General features: G+C 48.9%; 1 protein-coding gene across 2 annotated transcripts in view; it reads right to left on the minus strand.

Annotated features, from left to right (window-relative positions):
• Positions 1-2,173: 2,173 nt before the first annotated feature.
• The window catches only part of KIF13B (kinesin family member 13B), a 184,586-nt gene continuing 167,780 nt past the window's right edge, over positions 2,174-18,979 (minus strand). For both annotated transcript variants that reach the window (XM_081903636.1, XM_081903635.1), the window contains 3 exons: positions 11,360-11,422; positions 6,980-7,997; positions 2,174-5,061 (listed from right to left, as the gene is read on the minus strand). In XM_081903636.1, the coding sequence (XP_081759762.1) occupies positions 4,793-5,061; positions 6,980-7,997; positions 11,360-11,422 (1,350 nt within the window). In that variant the 3' untranslated portion in view covers positions 2,174-4,792. The remainder of the gene's footprint in view (positions 5,062-6,979; positions 7,998-11,359; positions 11,423-18,979) is intronic.

Genomic DNA, 18,979 nt, shown 5'->3' on the forward strand with positions numbered 1-18,979 from the left:
ACTTCATTACAATTTATCTTTGGATTTTTAGCGCATTTTAAAAAGGTACAACCAACAGACACTTCCGAAACCAGCTAAACATCCGTCCTTTATATACAGTCTCCCTACATTTACAAAGAAGTAAAGATCACAACACAAATCAACGGAAAGTAGTTAACTCTGAAAGCCCGCTCCCCTCCCTAAGACGGGAGAGGGAGAGTTAGTGACCCTGGAATCATGACCACATGGGGACGCATTCTGCACAGAGCCAAGGTTGTCGCCTTGGCAAACGCCTCTTGTGCTCATGTGTAGTGTTTAAGTGTGTCTGCGGTGGGGGAGCAAGGATCAGGCCCCTTTCCCACTCAAGCAGATTTGGGATGAATTTGCGTGTTAAATCAGATCACCCAAAACGTCTGCCCGTGACTTGCCAGGTAAATTTCCCACTGGGTGTTGCCTCCTTGGCAGCTATCATTCTATACCTGGCACGCACACAAAATGGCGGCAGGTTGCTGGCGTCGCCATCTTGGGTGTGGCCCTTGGCCCCAGCCTTGGGGAAACTGGGGAGCTCTTTCAGAGATGCTGGAACGAGACACAGCCGTGGCAGAGCTGGCTGAAGAAAGGCAGGGCTGCATCGCAGCGGGTTGGGCTAGATGACCCGTGGGGTCCCTCTTCCGACATGACAATTCTGCGATTCTACTGGGACGCAGCCTGCTAATGGAGCTGGTGTTGATGAAGCGCCCCAGCTGGAAAGTGGTGCTAAAGAAAACCTTCCACATTTCAAGATGACGACGACAGGGAGGTCGTTCCTCTAAAACCATCTCTCCAGCCAACTTGTTGGCCCTACAGACCTGGGAGCGCCTGCTATTGTCTTAAAAGCAGGACTGGGGAAACCAGGGACCAGGGCTGGCTGAGACTGGTGGGTGCTGGGAGTCCCATTTGGAGGGTCAGAGGTTCCCAGTCCCTGGTTTAGTGGGCAAGCCAGCTGTCAAACCGATAAGGCACAGTAGAAGGAATTGTGGCTTGGTTAAAAGGAAGCCGAAAATACGAGCCACTGGGGCAGCGTCCCATGTGTTCAGCACCCCCAATTCAACTATATAAAAGCTTTCGATGCATGCAAAGTGTACACAGCTGCAAACCCAAGAAACTGCCCTTTTTAAAAAGTATTTGAACTTCAAAGTCTTAGCGGTGGATAATTCTACGGTGGACCCATTGAATGTACTGTAAAAACTCTTTGCTCCATGATTTAAAAGAAGAAAAAAGGTTATTTTTTGGAGGCAGAGGTCCTAGGAGACGCCTATCTTTCAAAGCCCGCTTCCACATGCAAATTACATGGGGAGTCGCAACGGCTGGAGCAAGCTTGCATTTCCTTGTTAACGTGGAAAAACAACTTGTCAGCGGCACTCTGGCTTAAGAGCTGCCACAATTTGTTAGAAAAAGCAGACCTGTTTTTTTAAAGAGCAGTTAATGCAAGACGAAAGGAAAGGACGTTACGTCTTGTTGAAAAGACCGGGGGGCATGATCCAGAAAACCGCACGAATACCCACAGCAGGGCTTTTAATTGCAACAAGCCGTTTTATTTCACTGTCTCGAGTCCTGTTCCCAGCTATTCTTTATGCAAAGGGCTCTTGAGCTTGGACAATGAATTAAATATAAAAGGAAGGGCAAAAGTGTCAAAGGGTTAGAAGGAGGCTGCCCCCGAGTCAGAGAACCACAAAGGCTTCAAGAGCCCTTTGCCAACTTGGTGCCCTCTGAACTGGCTGGGGCTGATGGAGGCTGTAGCCCTAAAGAACTGGAGGGCATCAGGTTGGCGAAGTCTGGTCTCAAAGGCATCCTCCGGCTTACGGGTTGCCAACACAACTTGCCCAGCCAGTGCCCTTGCCCCTTTGTAAAGTGCATGAAAAATTCTGGCAAAACCCGGGGGCCCCGACAGCAGAAATAAGTAGGAAGGTAATGATAAGTTCGTTAAGGATGCCTGTTCATTAAGGATGTTGCCACTTGTGTTGTTCAGCACAGCAGCCCCGAGGGAGGACTGCAGGGTGGAATCCTAGAAACGTCCACTTAACAGGCAAGCTACTGGGCCTCATTGAGTCACAAAACCCAGCACAACCAATTTCAACGGGATTCAGGTGGGCTTAATTCTGTAACGATCACGACTGACAGGTTTCAAAGATTCCCCCGCAAAACTTTATATATATTTTTCTTTTTTCCATAAAACCCTGCCTGGATATTAAAACACCTAGATTTTGGCACTCATTTCATTTCTCTGAAGCTGTGCTGGGGGGCAATTGTACCCCGTGTGGAGCATTTCTCCTCCAGTTAGAAAGCCGCGAGGAGGCGCTTTAAGACGCAACGGTGAAATATTTTCCTAACCCCCCCCCAAGTGTGCTTTATTAAAATTCCTAGAGGGGTGGGGGGCATAGGAAACCAGCTGCTTTTATACTCTTGCCCCCTCAGTCCTGGAGCTCGGCTTGCTCCAAAGACACCCCCTTTCTGCGCTGCCACCGTCTCTTACGCATCTAAAGCCTCTGGGTTTTCTTGATCTACAGAATGTCAAAGAGGCCTTTAAGGCTCCTTTCTCTGGAGTTTTCATTTATCTCAAGTCCCCTTTGCCCTTTGTAGTGGTGCATGCATCACTGAAAAGACTATGCGCCTTAGTCTTCCTTCTCTGTCTGTCTGTCTGGAGAAGAGCGCCCCCCGTTAGCTGTGGTTAAAGGGGGTCAGTCTAGAGGACCCCTTAGGGTCCCGGCCAACTCTACTGTTCTATGATGCCAAATCAAGTCTGCTAGTTCTCCGCTTGGCGCCTGCCTGCCCCTCTCCCCTCCGTCTTCCACAGCCGACCATTACCTGACCCACATGGCTTCTTATTTGAACATCACATTTGTGCTCCTTCCAGGGCCAAATGAGAGTCCATTTGGCAGGAGCATCTCCTGCAAAGGAGATACAGGAACCCGCTTTCTGCCAAGTCAGGCTGTTGGTCCATCGGATTCAGTATTGTCTACACTGACTGGCAGCATCTCTCCGGGGTGTCGGGAAGGGTGTCTGTCGCAGGGGATAATGCTGCCGACTGAACCTGCATGCAGAGCGCTCTGCTCTTCCTTCCTAATCGTCTGCACATCCTTTCGCATGGGCTTTTCCGTCCGGCTGGATGATTAAGGCACAACTTGGCTGCACAACCGCACAGGAAGGGGAGAGGAAGAACGGGGAGGCTGCGCGAGAAAAAGTTGCCAACAGAACTCACATGCACCCACAGCTGGGCTGAGGCTCTCGATCTCTCCTTCGGCAAGCCGAAAAACAGCGAGAGAGCCGGAGTGCAACGGCGTTTGCCCACGGGAAATCCCAGAAATTTTGGAAGGGGTTCAAGGCAGAAATGAAGGATCGGCGAGGAGCAAGGTCCACTCGCAAGATTACCGCCGCGCATGCTTGCGGGAGATGCTCTTGCAGAATGAGGGGGGGTGAGGAGGACCCCCTACGAATGCACCAGGCAACCGGAAATCAGCTCCGAGTTTTAGCAGGCCATTGCTCATGTCCTGCTCCTTTCAGTGGGGAAGCATAAAACAGGGTAACTCGGTGGCCGACTAAGGCAGCTCAACAGCCATAGGACCCTTGCAGAAACTCTACAACCTCCTCTGTGCCTTCAGCTACCAAGAGGTTTTTTTGGGGGGTGGGGGGTTTCCGGGCCACTGGGAATCTGTGAAAATTTCCCAGCTTCCACCTGTGGCTCCGGGGGTTGCATTGAGCTGAGTGAGCCACAAAGCGGTTCTGTTCTGGGCTCAACGCAGCCGCAGAAACTACACACCTCAGTCCGATTGCCAGCTTAAAATCTGGAGAGACGTTTTAATTCTTCGACGGGAAGGAGAGCAGTTGAGGGAAACCTGCAGTGCAAAGAGGCTGGCGCAAGCTGGCAGGCGGCGTGCTGATTGCAAATCGCAAGGGCTGTGCTGCTATCATTCTTTTAGCAATAAATAAGAAATAAATACCATATAATTTTTTTGGGGGGGTGGGGGAGAGATGGGGGGGGTGGGAATCTGCTTTACACACTGATTAAACGTCAACGCCGCAAAGGAGGAAGCCCCCCCCCGAGACCAAACTTTCAACCAACCGTACTGGAAACTGGTTTCATAAATACAGTAGCACCAGAGGGCATGCCGAAATAATAAATTCTAAAAACCCAAGCAGGGTCTCAGAGAAAAGTCTCTTTATCTCCTTTAAATAGAAAAAGCACTAGAGCAGTGTTGTCAGATGCAAGGTGTCTTTGCTTTTAAAGATTCAAGCTTTTTTGAGGGGGACAACCCACCACCCAACTAGCTAGCCTCCCCAAAGCCTCGTCCCAGATACCTTCCCAGCGACACCGGCAAGAGGGACGAAAAGACCAGAGAGCAATACTCAAGCCAGGCACTGTTTCTCTGAAGCCGCCATCCGCCAGGACACACAAGTCTCTTCTTCTTCTCTCTCCCGTGGTTTAAGGGTGAGGCCCCGAACAACAGCGCATTTCCTTTAAAAAAGAGGCTCTGTGAACATTGCCTCTTGCAGGAGGGCTGGAAATCTGCGAAGTCACGACAGCAGATGGCTTTTTTTTGAACCTCACCTGGCAGGGGGTGAAGAGAGGGATGGAAAAGGGACGCAGTTTGCATCAGGAGCGGCATGCCGATACCCCTTCATGGCAAGAATTCAACCGACGACCCAGAGAAAGAACGAGCGCACCCACCCCCGGGCCCTGCAACTGCCCCCGCCGGCTTTGTTTAGTTGTGCAAAGTAAGGCCGCTCTCAAGGAAGTGTCCGATTCTCGCAAGGCAGTGTCCGGCCGCTGTCCGGCTCAGTTGGCCCACGACTTCCGGTTCTCTGCGTTCCTGGGGGTCTTTTCCGCTTTGGCCAAGGCGGTCAGGGAAGCGAGGTTGGAGGCCGAGCCCGAGAAGGTGCCGCTCTTGTGCTGCTCGGGGGTCCCCCCGCCCTGCAGTCTCGTCCCGGCGCTCCGGCGCCTGGCCGGCCCCGTGGCTTTCTTGACCCGGCTGGGCTTCACGAGGAGCCCGTAGCCTGGATTGCACTTGAAGTATTGCCGCCCTCCGATCGAACCGTCGTTCTTGCCTGCGGGGGGGGGGGGGGAAGAGAGAGAAAAGAAGAGGTTTTACAAAGAGAAACTTTCGTCCAAAATGTATAATTTATTACCCCCTCTATATTGGACAAACAGGCCAAACCCTACGCCTGTGATAAGAATTTTAAGGTCTTAAGATATATATTAAATGTTCATAAATGTACCAACCAAGCACGTACATAGATCAGCACAGGAAGACCGACCTGAAACCATTTTTTATTCCCAAACTGAGCAAATGTTTTCTCTGCAAGGTCAAAGGAAAATGGAAAAGCCTCCCCATTGTCTTTTCCTTCACAAATCCTGTCTTAAGGGTATGTCTGAATTTGAAAAGGGTGAGCCTGTGACCTGGCTCAGGAACTAAGTGTTTATCATTACAAGTGTTTATCATTACAAAAGACTGACCAGGCTCCCCAGGGTATCCAATCAAGTGAGCATTAACAGGTAACCTGTCAGACGAGATAAACAATGCACTGTAGACCGCCTTTTCTGTGATGTAGGTATGCTGTATCTGGTGGGGTGGTGGTCTTGGGTTACACCCCTTCTGTGATGTATGTATGATGTATGGAGGGGTGGTCTTGAGCTCCAGGGCAGGGAATTTAAAATGTCTATATAAGGGCGGGCACACTTTGGTTCTGGGTCCTCCTCCTTTCCTGCGTGTGAGGGGAGCACCCTGTTGCAACAGATCAATAAAGATCAGGCTTACTAGCTGCTTTGCTTCTCAATATTCTCTGGCTGGCCTCTGTAATCTTCTCTTCCCAATAGGGAACCTATGTAAGGACTCTATATGGGCTCTTGGATACCCCATAAGGAAAAAGGGCAGATTTTGTTTACAACACGCCAAAGGATAAATGGACATAAATCTGATATCAGGAATCACAAGACAGAGAAACCAGTAGGAGAACACTTCAGTCTCCCAGGACATTCTATGCAAGATCTCAAAGTAGCTGTCATATTACAAAAGAAATAGACTGGAAAGAGAAGTTGCTGAGCTGCAACTTATTATCAAACTTAAAACCATGGAGAGACCTGGTCTGAATAGAGACATTGGATTCTTATCTCATTACACATGATAAAGCTATTTTTGGCCATCTCATCCCTTGCTTTTTCCTGTAAGACCAATTGCAGTCGTTAACAGTCGTCAACAGGTTTACCACACCTATCAGCCAATCACCCATCTCCCACCCCCCTTCTGAGTAATACCCCTCCCCACCCTCTCACTATATATAAGGGTCTGGTGACTTCTGTTTCAGTATATCAGAAGAAGTGTGCATGCACACGAAAGCTCATGCCAAGAACAAACTTAGTTGGTCTTTAAGGTGCTACTGGAAGGAAAATTCCAAGTGGGTCTGAACCTCAACGTTTAAAATCCCTGATAGAGGATAAGGATTCAGAGATCACGCTAAGGGTGGCCAAGTTTTGCAGCACGCAAATTTAATACAGCGGAACCTCGGTTTTTTGAGCACCTTGGAAGCTGAACCATTCAGAACCCAAACGCTGAAAACGGAAGTCATTGCTTCCATTTTCGAATGCACCTCGGAAGTCGAACAAGGCGCATTTCTCCATTTTTTCAATAGATTTTGCCGACCATCCATTGATTCTTGGTTTTTGAACGCTTTGGAAGTTGAACGGTCTTCCAGAATGGATTGCATTCAAAAGCCGAGGTTCCATTACAAAAATAAATAAATTACCGAACAAAGACTGACCAATTCGAATCTGATCTGATTCCGCCAATTGGGAACTTGGAGTGAGCCTCCATGCTTGAACCCGCAAGGCAATTTCTCCCGCAGATACTTTTCTCACTTTCCACAGCAAATCTGCGCCAAGGCTTTCTCCGTTCTGAGGAAGCGGCTCCTGCCCCAAGATCGGCCACCACCCCGCAAAGCACCCCATCACCTCCCCAGCTACACTTACCTGACGGCATGTCCAACTCAACTCCCACCCAGGTGCCCTCCTGGAAGTCGGTCGGCCCGACGTATCTCACGGTCCCGGTCTTATTTGTACCGACGGTCACGTATTCGCCCTCTTTCAGCCAGTCCGGGACCTCGTTGGTTTCTTCCGAGTCGGACGTGGCGTCCGGCTTCTCCTCAGAGGCGCCGGCCGCTGTGCCGTTGTTCTGGGCGGGGCTTTGAGGGCTCCACCCCTCTCTCTCCTCTCCCGCCTCCTCGGAACTCGAGGACCCTGCTGGCTCTCCTCCCAGCATGCTGGAGAAGGACCTCAGCTCCGACGTCCGGACTCTCTGGATTTTGAACGGGGAGCTCGCGACGCCGGGCTGAGGTGATGGCTCGGCCAGAACCGGAGATCTGGAAAGTCCTGCGTCGGGGAGAGATTTGGTCGCCATAGGGGGGCTCCGAGCTGTGGAAGCGCCAGGCCGCTGTGTCGCCTGCGAGTCGTTCTTTGACGGGGAGGAAGAAGGAGTGCTGTCCTCGCTCGGAGCGGCGGAAGAGGCCACGGGCTTTGGCTTCGAGGTGCCGTCGCTGTGCCCTCGGTCTCCGCCGCCCTTAGTTCTTGCCTGGTCCGTTTTGTGAAGGCCGGGGGTGACCAGGTCATCTCTTGCTGTAGGAGGGACGCAAGGCTCAGGAGAAGAAACGAGACACGGTTTCACCAGCACGTCCACGGCGGCCCCAGTCTGGGCAGCCGGAGCAGACTGCGTCGCGTCGTTTGTGGCGGGCATCTGCCCGCCTGCCGGGAGCTGGGTGTCGTTCCCCGGCGCGAGCGCCTCGGAAAGGGTGGCCGTGGAAACGCTGTGGGAGAAATAGCCGCTGGAGGCCTCGCTCAGGGGGCTCGGCGGGCCGTCCTGGGAGTCCTGTGCCTGAATATCGGCCGCGGGCGGCTGTGGAAGCACTTTGGGGGTCCTTTCGGGGGTCTGGTCCGGCTCCGTCAACTGCGTGGCCACCTCAAAGGGCTCCTTGGCGCCTTCCCCTTGGGAGACCTAGAGCACAAACAGAGAGGCCAGAATTACAACATATTTAGGAAAGAGCAAAGCACCGAGAAGGTAATAAAAAATGATATATTAGGCATGTGTCGGGATTCACGGAATGCTGTGTACAATCTAAGCCTAGTCTCCTCTTTCCCATGCCTCCTTCTGGGAATCTCCTAAGCAGGGTGTGTCAGCTCAAAAGCAGGTCTGGGCGATATCTGGGGTTGGGGGATTGAATGTGGCAATAGGGTTTGGGCACACAGAGACACTCCTACCACCTGAAAGAAAACCTCTGGTTCTTTTGAAGAGAAAAAAGGTCATCTAAGGCTTTCGGGGGTTCTTTGATAAGTACCGTATTTTTTGCACCATCACACTCACTTTTTTCCTCCTAGAAAGTAAGGAGAAATGTCTGTGCGTGTTATGGAGGGAATGCCTACGGGTGGCATGCCTACAGATTTTCCTCCTCTAAAAACTACGTGCGTGTTATGGTCGGGTGCGTGTTATAGAGCGAAAAATATGGTAATTGTTGCTGTTTCGAATTGTATTGTGTTATCATTTCCCTTAGTGGGTCTTGCAAAAGGCTATTCTGAGCAATGCTTTTTATAGGGTTAGGTGGTACCAGGGATGCGTTCATGGAGCCAAAAAGATGTGTGAGATGCCCGTCTTGGCCAAACATTTCTCAATCCCTGGCCTCGAGGGAGCAAGGGCTTATCTACATTTTCCACAGCATCTGAAGCTGACTTCTCCAGTGTGGCAACTTCAGACATCTCTCCTGGTGGTCCATCAAAATCCCCCTGCCAATTTTTTAATTTTAAAAACTGAGAGCTGGGAGTGGGTGGGCTTTCTTTCTTTTGGCTGCTTTTATTATCTTACAGTTTTTTTTATTTCTTTTTGAGGAGGGCGGAGGTTTTCTGCGTGCTTTTATTCGGGGGTGGTGGTTCGGAGTATTGCCAGGTTCTGTGAAATGGGTATTTTTGCGGTGTGTACAACCGTTTCTTAAAGCTCCAGATGCGCTCCAAAGAGTTGGGGACTGTCAGCAGGAGGCCCAAAACATTTTTCAAAAAATTTGAGACCTGTTCTTAACACACACACACACACACACACACACACACACAGATTTACACATTCAGAACAGGCCACAAATCTGCGCAGCATCCTCTTACATTTCATAATTCAAAATTCTCAGGCATGCTCCCATTACAGAAGCCAGAGCCCAAATGATTCACAGAGAGTTAGCAACACACGCCGGTGAGATTGTGGATTATCTGAACTCCAGATGCATTAGCAGCCAGTTTTACAAATAGCCAATTTCTTCCAGAAAGGCCTGGTAGGATTAATATACAAATGTATGGAGCACAATAAATATGCCCCCTATTATTTACCGAAATATTATTTATATTACGGGAAGGGGCACCTGCTGTTTGAAAAGGGCGATTTATGTGAACGGGGGGAAACAAGCCAGATCTATAAGTCTCTGCCAGTTATTTGGCTTAATTCGCTGGAGGGATAAATCATTCGGGCGCAAGCCAGGCGCCAGGATGTGCAGAGTCCCGCGCTCCAAACCCAGAGCCCTTCGCAAACGCGTTAACTGCGGCAGGACAGACTTGCAAGGTACAGAGTTAACAGCACCTGCTAAGATTAACAGCCCATCCTGGTGATATATATAGTTTGGCAACAGCATTGACAAACTCCGAAGAATCAATCGCTCCTGCCAAGCTGTTCCCTGTTAAGATGACTTTACACTCCACAACCCCCTCTTTTGCAGGGAACGGGGAGGTACGTATCGGGAGGGCTCAAGCAAGGGACTCGGCAAGATAGCCCAGTCCGTAGAGCGTGAGACTTTCTATCTCATGGCTGTGGGTTCGATTCCTACATTGCAGTGGGTTGGACTGAATGACCTGCGGGGTGCTTTCGACTCTACAATTCTAGTCCATGATTCTATGTTGTCCCCATGTCATGGGGGGGGCATTGCAGCATTCTAAGATCCCCATCACAGGAGGCAAGCAGGGCCAGATTTGGGTTTGATGAAGCCCTAAGCTACTGAAGGCAATGGGGCCCTATATATGTCAAGCTGTCAACAACAAATTGTCGCTGTTTCTTGTGTTGAATATATGCTATGTGGTAATTTATGGATCTGATGCGTATCTAGAAGGGACGCGGGCGGCGCTGTGGGTTAAACCACAGAGCCTACGGCTTGCCGATCAGAAGGTCGGCGGTTCGAATCTCCGCGATGGGGTGAGCTCCCGTTGCTCGGTCCCTGCTCCTGCCAACCTAGCAGTTCGAAAGCACGTCAAAGTGCAAGTAGATAAATAGGTACAGCTCCAGCGGGAAGGTAAACGGCGTTTCCGTGAACTGCTCTGGTTCGCCAGAAGCGGCTTAGTCATGCTGGCCACATGACCCAGAAGCTGTACGCCGGCTCCCTCGGCCAGTAAAGCGAGATGAGCGCTGCAACCCCAGAGTTGGTCATGACTGGACCTAATGGTCAGGGGTCCCTTTACCTTTAATGCATATCTAAAGCCATTTGCACATTACAAAATATGTATTTTATCCAAGTGATTGTTGAACTGAAATGCAATTAAGAAGAAGTATATTAATAGTGAAATACCATTAAGAAGAAGTATATTAATAGTGAAATAATTATTAAGCTCTAACTTAAAATGATTTTTCATTCATAGCAAACTTAATAATGCAAACACCTTGGCATTTGGCAATAACGGAATTTCCTTTAGAAACACAATTTCCAAAGACTCATAATCTAGTCTCTAGAAACTTGCTAGAACATGAAATAATAATAGGTGTAAAAATATGGTGCAAACTACTAATAATCATAAACAGCAGAATGTAGGCACCCTATATATAGAAATGAGCAAACCAGGGATATTTTAGGGAGCAGGCTAGCAGGCGGGGCCCATGACTTACATCATAGCAGCCTACACAACACAAAACACTGTTGCTATATGTAGGTTTTATTCTATTTGTTTTTTATCTTGTATTTTGGAAATGTACATCCAGGTTTTTCCCCCTTTAAATTTTGTAGGGCCCCCAAGAGAGCGGGGCCCTAAGCTATAGCCTGTTTAGCTTATACGTAAATCTGGCACTGGAGGAGAGCAGCCCTTCCAAGAGGACCAGGAAGATGCTTCTGCTAACCTAGAGGAATATGAAGACAAGCGCGGAGGTTGCCTCCAGCAAACACAGGGTTGGGTCAGCCTTGTCACCCACAGAATATGCATGGAAGGGGGACTTTCCGGGGCGAGAGGTCAGCAGCTTTTGAGGACCACTGAGTGAGCCTGCAGCAAAGGTGAGATCTCCGCAATGGGCTACCCAGGTCAGAGATGCAAGAGAAGGATGCAAAAAGAACCTCGCCAAGGGCTTACCTGCTTCACTTTTGCTGCGGTGGCATCAACGCTGGCAGACTGGACCATAATTCTCGGGACAGGCTGCAAGGAGGGAAAGAAAGAAAGACAACCCTAAACACACAGGCAGCCAAACACGGCATTATTTTGGACTGTCTCGCTGGAGTGGTGCATGCTCTGGTTATCTCCCACTTGGACTACTGCAATGCGCTCTACGTGGGGCTCCCTTTGAAGGTGACTCGGAAACTGCAATTACAGTGGTACCTCGGGTTAAGAACTTAATTTGTTCCGGAGGTCTGTTCTTAACCTGAAGCACCACTTTAGCTAATGGGGCCTCCTGCTGCCGCCACACCACCAGAGCACAATTTCTGTTTTCATCCTGAAGCAAAGTTCTTAACGCAAGGTACTATTTCTGGGCTAGCGGAGGCTGTAACCTGAAGGGTCTGTAACCTGAAGCGTATGTAACCTGAGGTACCACTTTAATGCAGAATGCGGCAGCTACACTGGTGACTGGGAGCAGCCGCCGAGGCCACATAACACCAGTCTTGAAATACCTACATTGGCTCCCAGTACATTTCCGAGCACAATGCAAAGTGTTGGTGCTGACCTTGAAAGTCCTAAACGGCCCAATATACCTGAAGGAGCGTCTCCACCCCCATCACTCAGCCAGGACACTGAGGTCCAGCTCCGAGGGCCTTCTGGCAGTTCCCTCCCTGTGAGAAGTGAGGTTACAGGGAACCAGGCAGAGGGCATTCTCGGTGGTGGCGCCCGCCCTGTGGAACGCCCTCCCATCAGATGTCAAGGAACTAAACAACTACCTGACTTTGAGAAGGCATCTGAAGGCAGCCCTGTTTGGAGAAGCTTTTAATATTTGATGAATTATTGTATTTTAATATTTTGCTGGAAGCCACCCAGGGTGGCTGGGGAAAATAATAATAATAATAATAATAATAATAATAATAATAATAATAATAATAATAATTTTTTGTTGTTTAGTTGTTTAGTCGTGTCCGACTCTTCGTGACCCCATGGACCAGAACACACCAGGCACTCCTGTCTTCCACTGCCTCCCACAGTTTGGTCAAACTCATGCTGGTAGCTTCAAGAACACTATCCAACCATCTCGTCCCCTGTCGTCTCCTTCTCCTTGTGCCCTCCATCTTTCCCAACATCAGGGTCTTTTCCAGGGAGTCTTCTCTTCTCATGAGGTGGCCAAAGTTTTGGAGCCTCAGCTTCAGGATCTGTCCTTCCAGTGAGCGCTCAGGGCTGATTTCTTTCAGAATGGATAAGTTTGATCTTCTTGCAGTCCATGGGACTCTCAAGAGTCTCCTCCAGCACCATAATTCACTGTCTTGCCGTGGCAAAGGGGCTTGAATAACTCAGAGAAGCTATGAGCTATGCCGAGCAGGGCACCCAAGATGGAGAGTTTTGACCAAACGTGATCCACCTGGAGGAGGAACCGGCTTGGCAGGGGGTTGGACTTGATGGCCCTTGTGGTCTCTTCCAACTCTATGATTCTATGATTCTAAGCCACTCCAGTATCCCTGCTAAGAAAACTCCATGGACAAAGACAACAGGCATATAATAATAATAGGAGATTCTAATTCTATAAGGAAGTTCGCAGGGAGACAACGCCCTTCCATCTTCCACAGCGTGGCATACCTGCCAGGTGAAACTGACTACAAACACAATGTTATGAGTTTGGAGCTGGGGTGCGCTGTAGCCCCAAACTTCCCCGGCCGGATTCCCCACAGATTCAAAACGAAGAGACGCAGCAGCAGTAGCTGGGAGTCGAGACCAAAGGGGTTAAAAGAGAAGGGGCCTTTCTGTTCACACGACCCCCCCCCCCAAAAAAAACCCCTCAGAGATGCTAAGAGGTGCCATCAGTCCAACAGATTCCCCCTCCTCCTAAATCTTAAGCAGCTTAATCAGAAAGGCCCCCTTCCATCGGAAGCCAACCCGCGAGTTACGCAAAGAATCCTATTATGCCAAATTAATTCAATCTGACTAATTATAGAGAGCAGGAAGTTCTTTCAATTATTTGATGTACCTTCTGAGAAGCGCACTTGAATACGAGAGCAGGTTGCCTTAATTGCGGCGTCCTTATTTCTACAGATTCGCTCCTGAACTCGCAATTGGGGGGGGGGGGTCAGAAGCAGCTGCTCTGCTCGCTGTCGCCTCCAGAAACTCCAGAAATTGGTGGAAATCGGTGACAGGCCAAACAGAAAGTTGGCGGGTAGAGAAGGGAGGTATTGCAAGAGGATGGGGAACCCTGCTTCGTCTAGACCAGTCGTTCTCAACCTGCGGGTCCCCAGATGTTGTTGAACTACAACTCCCATCAGCCCTAGATAGCAAGGCCAGAGCTCATGGGTGATGGGAGTTGTAGTCACACAACATCTGGGGGCCCACAGGTTGAGAATCGCTGGTCTAGACCATGGGTAGGCAAACTAAGGCCTGGGGGCCGGATGTGGCCCAATCGCCTTCTCCATCTGGCCCACGGATGGTCCGAGAATCAGTGTGCTTTTACATGAGTAGAATGTGTGCTTTTATTTAAAATCTCTGGGTTATTTGTTGGGCCTGCCTGGTGTTTTTACATGAGCAGAATGTGTCCTTTTATTTAAAATGCATCTCAGAGTTATTTGTGGGGCCTGCCTGGTGTTTTTACATGAGTAGAATTTGTGCTTTTATTTAAAATGCACCTCTGGGTTATTTGTGGGGCATAGGACTTCGTTCATTTCCCCCCCAAAAATATAGTCTGGCCCACCACATGGTCTGACGGATGGTGGACCGGCCCACAGCTGGAAAAGGTTGCTGACCCCTGGTCTAGACGACCACAGACGTCCCTTCCAAACCTAGATCTATGCATAAAAATAATTTAAAAGACAGATGCATGATTTTTTAAATCTGCACCCCAAGGTCTCTGGACCTAGACACCAACTCCCCCTCCACCTGCTCAACTTTTGGAATCCCACTGAAATTAAACAGGAGTCTGGAGTCTGAAGAAACTCACCAAACTATGGGGCGAGGAGGGAGCGCCTAATACCTAGAGGCTCTGGGGTGGGACAGATATGATTCTTAAGGAATAAAAAGCCCACTTTTCCACCTTGCAATCTTCCTGATCGATCAAGTTCCAATCAATGAACTGGCCGTAATTATCAATTAATGCTATCAACCCTGCTGAGTTTTTTACTGCCTCAGCAAGACGTCAGTAAGACAGAGTGCGCTCCCTGGGCTACGGGTCACCTTGCTGAGCCCCTCTCGGTCCACCGATAATTTAGAGTATTCCAATATTTTTTTCACTGTAATCAGCAGCTGTCCAGCTTTCCGAATTCAGGGAGCGATGCACTCAGCCTGGGGGTCTCGCGAGGCCCTGCCATGGGAAGCTTCACGTTTGAGGGCGAGCACCCAGTTCATGCCAGGCCTCACCACCGCCCTTCTTCTGAAAACACCTCCCCAAGCATCCCAAAAACAACCCTCCTGGATCAGGCCAATGGCATGGCTAGTCTCCTGTTCTCGCAGGGAACAACCAAATACCGTATTTTTCGCTCTATAAGATGCACCAGACCACAAGACGCACCTCATTTTTGGAGGAGGGAAATAAGAAGAAAAATATTCTGAATCTCAGAAGCCAGAACAGCAAGAGGGATCGCTGTGCAGTAAAAACAGCAATCCCTCTTGCTGTTCTGCCTTCTGGGATAGGTGCGCAGCCTGCATTCGCTCCATAAGATGTACACACATTTCCCCTTGCTTTTTAGGAGGGAAAAAGTGAGTCTTATAGAGCAAAAAATACAGTACTTACTGGAAGCCCAGAAACAGGACCTGAGTGTAACCTTGTTATTTCCCCACCTATAATTTCCAGCAGCTGAGAGGCCTGCTGCCTCCGACAGTGGGAATAGCAGCCACCCACTGACTGCTCGGGGCTGTGGGTTCGAGTCCCACGTTGGGCAAAAGATTCCTGCATTGCAGGGGGTTGAACTAGATGATCTTTGTGGTCCCTTCCAACTCCAGATTTCTAAGAGTCTAGGCTTTTGGGGAGACTGTCCACATACTTCCCAGAGACTTCCCGTCTTTCAATTACTAGTAAATGAAAGTGAGTCCTTTCATTTTATCTCAGCTGTCTAAAACACCCACACCCACACACCCTCCACGTTATTGTTGTTTGGTCATTTAGTCGTCTCCGACTCTTCGTGACCCCCTGGACCAGAGCACACCAGGCACTCCTGTCTTCCACTGCCTCCCGCAGTTTGGTCAAACTCATGCTGGTAGCTTTGAGAACACTGTCCAACCATCTCGTCCTCTGTCGTCCCCTTCTCCTTGTGATCTTTCCCAACATCAGGGTCTTCTCCAGTGAGTCTTCTCTTCTCATGAGGTGCCCAAAGGATTGGAGCCTCAGCTTCACGATCTGTCCTTCCAGTGAGCACTCAGGGCTGAGTTCCTTCAGAATGGAGAGGTTTGATCTTCTTGCAGTCCATGGGACTCTCAAGAGTCTCCTCCAGCACTATAATTCAAAAGCACCAGTTCTTCAGCGATCAGCCTTCTTTATGGTCCAGCTCTCACTTCCATACATCACTACTGGGAAAACCATAGCTTTAACTATACAGACCTTTGTCGGCAAGGTGATGTCTCTGCTTTTTAAGATGCTGTCTAGGTTTGTCATTGCTTTTCTCCCAAGTCCACTTTATTATTTTTGATATTTATATCCTGCCCTTCACCAAAAACAGTGGAACTGTGGTTTTCAAACTTACTCCGTTCCGGAAGACCATGGGTAGGCAAACTAAGGCCTGGCTGGGGGCCAAATCTGGCCCAATCGCCTTCTCAATCCGGCCCGCGGATGGTCCGGGAATCAGCGTGTTTTTACATGAGTAGAATGTGTCCTTTTATTTAAAATGCATCTCTGGGTTATTTGTGGGGCATAGGAATTTTGTTCATCCCCCCCCAAAAAAAAAATATAGTCCGGCCCCCTACAAGGTCAGAGGGACAGTGGACCGGCCCCCTGCTGAAAAAGTTTGCTGATCCCTGTGGAAGACCATTTGGTTTCCGGAAAGTTCAAAAACCGAGGATCAATGGGCTGGCTGCAACGTCAATGGGAAAAAATGATAAATGCGGCTCGGAAGCTATTCGCCTTCCAAAAATTGTTCGAAAACCAGAGCAGTTACTTTTGGGTTTTCGGTGCTTGGGAGCCAAAACGTTCCAAAACAGAGGCATTCGGGAACCGAGGTTTGACTGTACATATATTCATAACAGTTACTAAGTGATACTGAAAAATTAAATGCGCATATTCCCCCAAGTTGTCAAAAGCATTTCATAGCCAATAAGCGGAAACTTTGCTGTCCTCTCTTTGGTACTTACTGTTCCATAAGTGCGGAGAGGAAAGGCTGGGAAAATTTAGTTCCCCTTCAGTATTTCCCTCGGAAATCATGGAACTCGTTTTTCTTGCTCCTCATTCCGGATTCCTTCCAACAGACCGATTGCTTTCTAACAAATAATCTTCTGTTTCTATGGCACCCCAGGGCACCCCAGTAGTGGCACATCCACTGTCTTAAGCAAGCCCTCGGCCCATAGGGACAGTCATCATGTCCTTTTTTGCGGTAATAAATTTTCTTCCTTAGTCCTCTGGAAGCCTCGTTTTATAGCAAGGACTGCAAATACATTTCCCAACTGATTATCGAATATGCACAATTTAACTCTGCATCCACAACTTTAGAGTTTGCCAGCTCCTCCCCCGAAGCCATTTTTAACTCGTTCGTTAATTCGATCACACATTTTCACCCTCCATCCCTCTGCCTTCATTCACAAAAGCAAGATTTCAAAAGCGAATCTGCTTTTGAAAAGGCATAGGAAACATACTGGGATCTGAACCGGAGAGGAAGGAAGGGAAAATATCTCTCCCTCCTGCAACGCCTCACCCAAGATTTGCTGCTGGAGGCAATCTTACCCATGGGACCACCCATGGTCACAAGATCTTCTAGATAAAATGTACCACCACTGTTGAATGCAAACACAGATCTGTTGTTGTTTAGTCGTTTAGTCGTGTCCGACTCTTTATGGCCCCCTGGACCAGAGCACGCCAGGCACTCCTGTCTTCCACTGCCTCCCACAGTTTGGTCAAACTCATGCTGGTAGCTTCATGCTGGTAGAACCTCTGTCCCACCATCTTGTCCTCTGTCATCCCCTTCTCCTTGTGCCCTCTATCTTTCCCAACATCAGGGTCTTTTCCAGGGAGTCCTCTTCTCATGAGTTGGCCAACGTCTTGGAGCCTCAGCTTCAGGATCTGTGCTTCCAGTGAGCACTCAGGGCTGATTTCCTTCAGAATGGATAGGTTTGATCTTCTTGCAGTCCATGGGACTCTCAAGAGTCTCCTCCAGCACCAGAATTCAAAAGCATCCATTCTTCGGCGATCAGCCTTCTTGGTGGTCCAGCTCTCACTTCCATACATCACTACTGGGAAAACCATAGCTTTAACTATACGGACCTTTGTCGGCAAGGTGATGTCTAGCTATTTTGATCCTCTTGTTATGTCTACCTTTTTTTTTAAGGTCTGTGGATTTCACTGGTATTTTCTAATGGGTTTTTAAAAATACTATTCTGGGTGAAACGTGGGCAGGGTTTGCGGAATGAGTCTTGCCAGCGGAAGCCTTGTGAGATGGGGCTTCCCTCCTTCTCTTCCCACTGCATACCCCCCCCCAGAATTGCCTCAAGGGGGTCAGGAGAACCCCCCCCAGAACAGTGGGGAGGGGGCAGAAAAGGGGCTCATTCCGCCTGGCAAATTGAAATGCCTGGCTTGACAGAACAATCACTTTAGTGGGAATTTTAATGCCTCCATATGTGTGTGATTAAATCATCCACACATCTTGTTAAACCAATATACAAAATGAACGATATGTTTTGAGCTTCCTGGCATGGAGTGGGGGAAGACTTTATTATTATTATTATTATTATTATTATTATTATTATTGCTGTTGTATACTCAAAGAAATTGACTTGTGGAAGAGTGCCACTCAGAAAGGAGGCATATAAATGTTTTAAAAGAATTAATAAATAAATACTCCATCATCTCCATCAGCCACCACTGCTACCTCTCTCACAGGAATCAGGAAAGGGGACAGACCACACTCCATTCAAACAGAAAACCGGCTGCGCTGATTAAACTTATTGGCTGCCGCATCTGCCCGAATCCCATTTCGCATGAGGCGTTTTCAACTAATGTGATTTACGGTAACATCAGTTCCTGCAACAATGGTAAAATTTATGATGTGCACTTAGTGCTGTTTGCGACTTGCCAAATGGAAAATGTGGCTTCTATTTTTAATCCGTAAATTTCATTCCCCCAGTCTCTCCTTCTGGTAAACCCCGTGGATCCAAAAGACAGGCAGAGCCACAGCCGAGAAGGGTGTCCATGGGGACATGGAGATGGGTGAGTCTCCAGCTGTTGGGCGTGAGAGGGAGACACACCTGCCCAGATGTGGACACGGACACACAAACTCACTTATCGCCTATAGACTGACAAAACCGTGGCAGTTCAGGTCTAGAGAACGTAACGAAAAAGGGCGCCTGGCCAGTACAGAGCAAAGATCTTTCCAAGTCTAACACAGACTTACAGAGGTGTGCAGAATTATGAATGGTGAATCATAGAGCTGCAGA

Source organism: Podarcis melisellensis, assembly GCF_964234715.1.
Source record: "Podarcis melisellensis genome assembly, chromosome: 3".
In the NCBI taxonomy this organism is placed as follows: Eukaryota; Metazoa; Chordata; class Lepidosauria; order Squamata; family Lacertidae; genus Podarcis; species Podarcis melisellensis.